At 30.8% G+C, this 9,005-nt stretch overlaps 1 protein-coding gene across 1 annotated transcript; it reads left to right on the top strand.

Moving 5' to 3' along the window:
• Nucleotides 1-4,745: 4,745 nt before the first annotated feature.
• Nucleotides 4,746-7,335, top strand: LOC100793444 (myb-related protein 308). The gene is made up of 3 exons (XM_041009311.1): nucleotides 4,746-5,602; nucleotides 6,034-6,163; nucleotides 6,888-7,335. The coding sequence occupies exons 1-3, from the start codon at nucleotides 5,173-5,175 to the stop codon at nucleotides 7,228-7,230; spliced, it is 903 nt and encodes a 300-aa protein (XP_040865245.1). The 5' UTR covers nucleotides 4,746-5,172; the 3' UTR covers nucleotides 7,231-7,335.
• Nucleotides 7,336-9,005: the final 1,670 nt, after the last annotated feature.

Here is a 9,005-nt window from a genome sequence, read left to right on the forward strand (position 1 = left end):
TCTATAACTGTTGGGTTAGTGGTTTGATTTCTATGTTTGGCTTGTTCTTTTGATCTTTGTGTTACTATTCTTGTTTTTACTCCCATAAGATCTGAACTTTGATTTTAGCTTCTATAACTGTTGGGTTAGTGGTTTGATTTTCCTATTTTTTTTCTAATATTCAGCTGAAAGTATAGCATTTGTACGTGTTCAGCTATGAACCATATTTACCGTTTATGGCAATAACAATGAAACAAGGAGTTTGCTACGTAAAATATGACCCTTTTGCTAAATGCACTTTCATTTTAGAATTTATTGAGAGTAGCTTGAAATACTCACAAAAGTTATGTATCTAGTAAGTTGTGTTTGTAAGTTGTGCACACTTGGACGTAGGATGACAGAGATAACAATTTAATTGTGAAATTTAGAATTGTTTCACTATTGTTTCTAGCAAAACAAACTAGAGTAGTCAATAGCTGTGCTTTTGCGGAGTTGGAGTTGCAGAGAGGAGCGGCGGGCGCCACTCCTGTACCTTGCGTTGCAAGCAGCCAGCTTCTGCAGTGGAATGCGTTATTTAGGTTTAGGGAAGAAGTCGACTCAAATGTTGTCATTTTGCAGCCTTGGGTAGTATTTTTTTAAATAAAAATTATAAGGGTTGTCTTTTGTTACCTTACAAGTAAAAACACTAAGTATTTTACTTAACCTTCTATAAACCAAACGAAACTGCCCTCTCTCAGTCCAAGCTCCGCACCTTCTTCCGACCTTCAACAGCCCTTCCTTCTACAACCTTTTGTTCTTTTTCTTCCAACATTCTTGTTTTTTTGGAGCTTTTAAGCCATCCTCTCAACCCTTTTAATGTTTTGTACTGAATTTGCAAATGGCTCTAGCCTTTAAGGCTTACAGGCTTAAACTTTTTTTTTATATTTGATTTCCTTAATTGTTTATTGTTTTGAATAGGCAAACAATGACTACTTTCTTTCTATTTTGGACATGATGATATGTTGTTATGCAACTTTTGTCGGGAACTGTTATGAATTATGAACTCTGAATGTGTTTAACTTTAGGTATTTTCTTTATTTTACAGTATATATATATATACACTTAGGGATCCAAATAGCAGTCATTCCGCCACCTATTTTGCTATATGCTATTAACTACTATGGAACAAGCTCACTTATTATCAGATTCTCCTTTTCCTCCAATTTTGGGATAAATCTTTATAAAACCTGTCATATGAAATCACGGACTGACTAGAGGGGGGCGTGCAAGGGGCCCTCTCCTCCCTCTCTCTTAGAACTTTTCATATATATTTTTTTAGTTAGTTAGTATAAAATTGTGATGAAATTGATTGTGTATATTATTATTATAATAGTTAAGGTTAATTAGTTAGTGTAAAATTGTGTAGAACTAGTTGTGTACTGTAGTGATTAAAAAAATGAATTTCAATTTTATGTGTAAAAATAGTAAATATTTTAAAAAAATATTATTTATTTGAAGTTAAACATTTAAATAATTTTAAAGGAAGAAAAAAAGGTTTATTTTCGCTAAATTTGTAGGATGTTGAATGACTTGTACAAATTTTAAAGGAAGAAAAAAAGGTTAATTTATGATGTTGAATGCTCTTGGAACATAAATGTTGAATGACTTGAATCCCGAAAGCTGACCGGTTGAGTATGATGTGATTCGTGTGATTCTCTCAACAATCAACATTGGATGCGCATGACTCTTCACCAACCACAAACCAGACAAGTAATTTTGATATCTAATCTGAATGTACTTTAGACAGAGTAAAGCAAGACCGTTAGATGTTATATTGCGTCTAACCTACCAGTCTAAATAAATGTTGTTCGGTAGCTCATAGCTTCGAACAAAAAATTGAAGGGGCAAAGCTTTTTTTTTACCAAGGGCCAAGCTAATTAAGGTTATAATATATATAGATTAAATTAATATCACTACTTACGGGTGATTTTAAACCTTTGATGATATTTTTAAAATATTAATTATGTTCTCTATTAACTGTGTTTTTTTGTTGAGGAGGAAGAGCCCAAAAATTGAATTTTATGATGATAAAATATTTTTTTTTCTATTTTCTCAAAATTTTCTTTTCTTTTTTGACTTTTATACCTTTATCTCCTACTGAATTAAAAAAACTAAAAAAATTATTTGTTAAGTTTTTTTTGGAAAATAATATTGCAAGAAACATTAGTTTTATTTATATAAACAAAATATGTATGAGAATGCATAAAAAATAAATTTTTTCTATGAATTTTCAATAAACTTTAAGGAAATAATTATATTTTTTATATCAAAATTGTACCCAAAAATTGTAAGAAAATCAGAAAATTAATGGCAGAAATTTGCATGAAAGTTCTGCAAGAAAAATTTCACAAGTTCAAGTCGTACTAATAATAATAATAATAATAATAATAATAATAATAATAATGATAATAATAATATAGTTCAATAACAAATTAAATTTTTCTACATTTTTTATGACTTAAAATTATTAGGAATATAAAAATAAATAACTTTAAATTAAAAATATTATAAAGATATTATAAGTTTCTATCACGAATATAAATAGTTGCTAAGAGATGTATATAATTTTTTTTCTTAAAAACTTTGGGGCCCTCATTTTTTATCTAAACAAAAGGAGGTCAAAATCTAACTTAATCGTACATAGTTAACTTATAAATGAAAACTCTCAAAGGTTTATAAGGTTTATTTAAGTCATATATTTGTTTGATGTGGGACTAAACCATCCTTTGAAACAAATTTTTTTTAGCCAACATCATCTATTCATGATCCTAACTAACATAGATAAAATAGACTAACAATATATCGATTTGGACTATTTATTCACTTATATTTAATTCTTATCCATTTCCATTTGTCTTATCCATATCCATATTGTCTTGTACGTTATGTGATTAAATCCTAGGAAGGGTAGCTATTGACTAGACAAGAATATGTCGATGAACTAATTAGTGTATGTTAGGGAATCAACCTTGTGTGCGTGTTTCCGAACTAAGTTCTTACTTAATTTCTTCCGTAAACGTGACAACCAAACTATTGTTGCTTCTCTTTTTAACGGGATGCAAATGCAATGATTATACAAACATAACCTTAGAGGTTCTATTTATGAATGTAGGGCACACCATGATGCTGTTACTCAAGAGTTAGTTATAACTATAAGTGAGGTGAGTTATTTCACTAAGAAGGACTTGGAGTCTTATGTTATATAATTGGATATCTCTCCTCTTTCCCATGATGTTGTTTTTCTCTCTTCCCCTCTTCCTTGAGCATGTTAGAGACTACTTATGTATCCTTCCCATTATGTTTTAGTTTTCTATTTTTTTCCCAAAACAATTGATGTTTTAGAATTTTAAAAGTGTATTAGTTAATAGTATTAAAATATTTTGTTATGTATTAATTGTATACTTTTAATAACTGATTGATGTTATCTATGTTAGAGACTTGTCAAATTAATGTGGATTCAATCAATTAACTATTTAGAATAGATTCTTTAAATTATTAAATACATCAATTAACTATGGAGATTATTAATTTAATTATAACACTTGATCATAGAATGCCGTGATGGGTTGGACAGTCACTTATAATGCTCCTTGAGCAATCTCTAGCTACTTCTAATGTGACTAAAAAAATTGTTTCCATTCAAATATTTTTATTAACAATATGGCATAAACCCTAGCAATCAATCAGAATGTAATTATTCTAAAATTATTGGTTGTTGCGCTATGTCCTGAGAAAAGTCAAACAAAGATGGATCCTTTTCCGTGACCAACGAGTACAAAATTTGTCTTTATGTGATTATATATATATATATCGATCACAATCAAGCAGCTACCATGCTTAGATATATTTCTCGCCAATTGTGTAATGACATATATAAACAACAAAGTGCAGATGCGACTCGTAGTTGAGGCTGGTAATATACCGAGTTAGGTATAGGTCGATGATTGTACGAAGTATAATTGACATACGTGAATGCTGTAATTGGTCTTATAGTTTGGTTACTGTATGTGAGGACGGAGGTCAGAATTAAACAACTTTGTTTTGGCGAAGGACCTGATATGAGACACCGTGTGGGGGACATCAGGATCTTCACGAATTACTTTCTCGGCTATTTATGTGGCTAATATAGATGTGGTGATGTTTAGGGTCGGTCGAGGGGATTTATTTAGAGTTATTTTTATTTTTAGAGAAATTACATTTATAATTTTTTGACTACTATCTATATATATAATAAAGCGATAAACAAGAAGAAAGAAAGAAAGAAAACACAATAAAATGAATGTTTTTTTTATCATACTGCAATTAAGACTTTTAGCTTGTCGGCAAGTTTTCAACGTATTTTCATAAGCTATATTTGATTATTTTAGGCTAGTTAGTTATTTATGACATCCAACAATAAACTTACAGCATTCATACTGCTGTTTGGAAGGTGTGGTTCAGGATAGGTGGCAAACAATGTGGGTAGTTTTGACATGGCGTATATGACACCATAGGAACAGGTTGATTTTCTCCAATGAAGAATTCGATGGTCAGAAAGTAAAGTGATGGAGGAGGCGATTTACTTTTGTTGGTTGTGGCTGAAAAACATGGAAAAGGATTTTGAAATACCTTATCACTTATGGACCAACAATACTAAAGTTGGACTTTTGTGCGGAGGGAGGATATATAAGATCTTTTGTGGGTGGGATTTATCATGCTCTTCATCACAGTGTTTTGGTAATCTAATTGTTATATATATATATATATAACAAGTGTGGGTATGAGGTGGATTGAGTACTATATATAACACTTATTCTTGCATTCATCTCATTAAAATTAGGCAAAGCCCATTGCAAATGAGTGAATATTTACTCTACTTATTTAGGGATATTTTTATAGTTAAGCATGGGTACAATTGCCAATTTGCCATCCCTAGTACATGCAAACGCTAGTACATCCATTTTTCTTCTAAAATTTGAAGTATCATGCGTTACTTTCTCCAAATAAAAGCCATACCATACTTGACTCTAGACACCATGCTTTTCGTATAGAAAATTGGAAATTCAACCCAATAAACACCATCTCTATAGTGCGCAAATTAATGTATGACACCTGACAATGACATTTACTTAACGCCTAACGGTAAGCAATGGATTGCTAAGAACACCTAAATGCATGCCCTTAATATTATCCTATCACCAAAAAATTAAAAAAAAAAAAATACAAACAAAAGAGTCATCACCAACAACAATACAGCAAAACCACCAGTCCAAGTCAAAATATATCCCACCCTTCATCCTCACTCCTTTACAAGTATATATCTTACCTTTCCTCTGCATTTTGTCAGGGCTTCTACTCTCTTTTCCCCTCTCTCTCTCCAGATACATTTCTAGCCTTTCGTTTGCCTCAAACATGCACCCACACGAGCACACCCAGCAGGTACAAAAGGTGGAGTTCACAACAAAAAAGAAAACAATGAGAAAACCTTGTTGTGACAAGGAAAGCATAAATAAAGGTGCTTGGTCCAAGCAAGAAGACCAAAAGCTCATTGACTACATCCGAGTTCATGGTGAAGGCTGTTGGCGTTCCATTCCCAAAGCTGCTGGTTAGTTAATGAATTCATATCATTAATAGAGAGCTGTTATAGTATCTAAAGAGGTTTTTATACAATTGCTTTTTTTTATTAGTTAAATGAATTTACTAAAAGAGTTGATTGATTCAGCAGAGGGCATGAATTATATTGTAAATATTTGTTTTTTATTTTTATAATAAAAAATTAAATGAATTTGGACATTTTTTTATCCGGAAAAATTAAAAATAATCTTAGGAGATTTACAATAACTCTAACCTAGACACCTTGCTTAAATGAATTTGGACATACTAAAGAAGAAAGAGTTTCATTAAATGGAAATTTGTTCTACTATTATTAGTTAAAAAAATAATACTAGCTAGTACCAAAACCCTTAAATAAATTTCTTGCTATACCATAGAATTTCTTAGAGTACCATTAATAACCATACGTCATTCCACATATAGGGCTGCATCGTTGCGGCAAAAGCTGTAGGCTGAGATGGTTAAACTACTTACGACCAGACATCAAACGTGGAATCTTTGCTGAAGATGAGGAAGACCTCATCATCAAACTCCATGCCCTCCTTGGTAACAGGTATCTTCATTAGCCATCTATCAACTACCTATTACTTCCTCTTAACACATATATAGACAAAAGTAATTAGTTTTACACAGATTAAAAAATTTAGTTAAAATTATTTAATTTTTTTAATCTTAAGTAAAAAATAAGATTATTTTTAAAATATTTTTCATTGAAACTTGATATTATAAATAAAATAAGAATCCTTAAAAATAAAATTATACTTAAATAAAGAATATTTTAAAAATGATATCAGAGTAAAATTAGTTAGATTTTAAGTTCGGATATAAAATAACTTTTCTTACTTATATATGAGTCTTGAGGGCCTATTAGTTGAAAAAATTGAAATAGAAATTTTTTCTTAACAAATATTATTATATCCGAAATTCGGAATTCACAATTTATTCATTAAGTAATTAAAAATTATTATATTTAGCAAGGGTCTTTAATGCTTCATAATTAATATTCTTAAATCTCTTATTAGAAAGACCTTATATTTGTTTTGTCGACCATTATCTAAGAGAAATGAATGGAGAATTAAAAATAAAATAATTTTACTATAAAACACAATATTTAATTTTATAAATACATTCTTATCATGATTTATAATAAAAACTAATTTCATTTTTTAAAAAAACTACTATATGTAACATGTATATTTTAACCATATTGTTATATTATCAGAGCATCTTTTGGTAATGAATTCAAGTTAATTGGATGCATATATATGTAAATATAGGTGGTCACTAATTGCTGGAAGGTTGCCTGGGAGGACAGACAATGAGGTGAAGAACTATTGGAATTCTCACATCCGAAGAAAACTAATAAAGATGGGAATTGATCCAAATAACCATAAGCCACACCAAAGCTTCCCTCGTTCTCATGCTTCAACTGAGGGTGCATCAACATCTGAGTCCATGAACAAAGTCCCTTTCTTCAAATCCAGTGGTGTAGCTGCCAGTGATCATAGGATTTCGTTCACAAAAGAAGAAACAGCAATTATTTCATCTTCATCACCCCCTTTGAATCTTGATCTTACAATTGCTTTACCTTCGCCTATGCTTCGTGCTGCGGAAGAATAAAAGCCTATACATTAAAATTCTGAGTCCGCCAAGACATGGGGCATGGATGTATAGATCTAGATCTCAACTGTTAGTTCGTACTTGTTGGCAAGACTGTTACCAGTATTGCATGTTTGTTACAAATTAATTTTGAAGAAATAATCATTTTTTAAAGCACTTCAAGAAAAAAGTTTTTTTTTTATTATCTCTTTAAAATAAGTTGAATTAAGTTCACAAAATGTACTGAAATGTTTCTTCCAAGATCTTGAGGAGAGATGCATGGATGAGAAGGAGAGCCCAGGGAGGATATTTAACATGAGTTATTTCATGTAATGGCAAACTATGAAGCCCCCATACTTCAAAATCCAACAAGTATCCGCGGTGTCGTACCCGTGTGGGACACCTATACCTCCGAATACATATTGGACAACTTGAGTCACTTTTTGAATTTTTTTAATAATTTTATTGCTTTAACTTTAGTTAGAATTTTTAAAATGAAAGGTCCAAAAATAAATAAAACACAACTCTTTATCTCTTCTCAAAACATATATATATATATATATATATATAACACGTCCTTTTTCTTCTTCGATCTTGACAACTCTTTTTCGATAATTTTTTATGTTTTTCTGATCTATGAAACATCGACATCGACATCGACACAAACACTGGACATGATATAGACACGTAGACATATGTAATATCCAAAATATAGAACGTGATACGGGTGTTGTGTCGGTGTAGACACTGACACGGACGCGTATCGGACACCAAACACGATAAGAAACTGGAGTATCCGTGTTTCATAGCTTTCGACGAGGCAGTTTGTTTTGTGGCAAGTGTGACTAGTAGATCTCTCTCTCTCCACACAATGCACAAACCATAATTTTATTGAATAAATTTATTTTATCACTCATCAATTGGGTTTGTTAAAACGGAATCTGCATATTGGAGTGTTTTAACAACACACAAGATCATTTGCATAATTGCGTTTTAACATCAACACTATTGTCTTTTATTTGCATATTCATATATGATATTTTTTTATAAACTTTTATTAACATATTCAGGACGTATTGTATTTTTAAATTTTTTTTTAAAATGTTGCATTCTCGTATCCATGTCGTGTCTTACCTGTGTGGTATCACGTATCTTCATGGCAAGTGCTTAATTTCTGTGTACATATAATGATGACCTAAATTCGGTTCATGTGCATGTTCCTGCAAGCTAGACCTTGATTATAACTTATAAGTATTTCTATTACTAATGCGGCGAAAAGTGATGCAAAAGTCATTATTGAGTTTTATTGTTGATTGGAATTTTCGGACACGTATTCATATACAGAGCCAAAAGCATTAAAGCAAAGAATCAGTGAAGCACTCTCAATGAATGCATGATTTCCATTAAGTTCGGAGTTGAGTAGTGGGTGCAATTTCCATTCAGTTTCCAAGTGATGATGAATCCTATTTTAAGAGTGGTGGTTGCAGCTACCAGGAGACCCATGCAAAACCTGTCTGACAGTAGTACTAGCTAGATATTCTACAAAATGGGCCAAGCTTCTAGGTATGATTATTTTTAGAATAACATTTGAAAAAAAGAAAAGTAACGAACTCTAGAGTTTTTTTTTTTTTTTTATAACCATACTAATTAGTATCACATCTTAAGGTATTTTTATATATTTGGGTCCTTTAAGTCAATTATCAGATTAATTATTGGTGAGAAATAAAAACTTAATTACATTTAAAAAAAAATATTTTTTAAGAGTATATTTTGTATGGATTAAATACAAATATTTT

This window comes from Glycine max, chromosome 14 (assembly GCF_000004515.6).
Source record: "Glycine max cultivar Williams 82 chromosome 14, Glycine_max_v4.0, whole genome shotgun sequence".
In the NCBI taxonomy this organism is placed as follows: domain Eukaryota; kingdom Viridiplantae; phylum Streptophyta; class Magnoliopsida; order Fabales; family Fabaceae; genus Glycine; species Glycine max.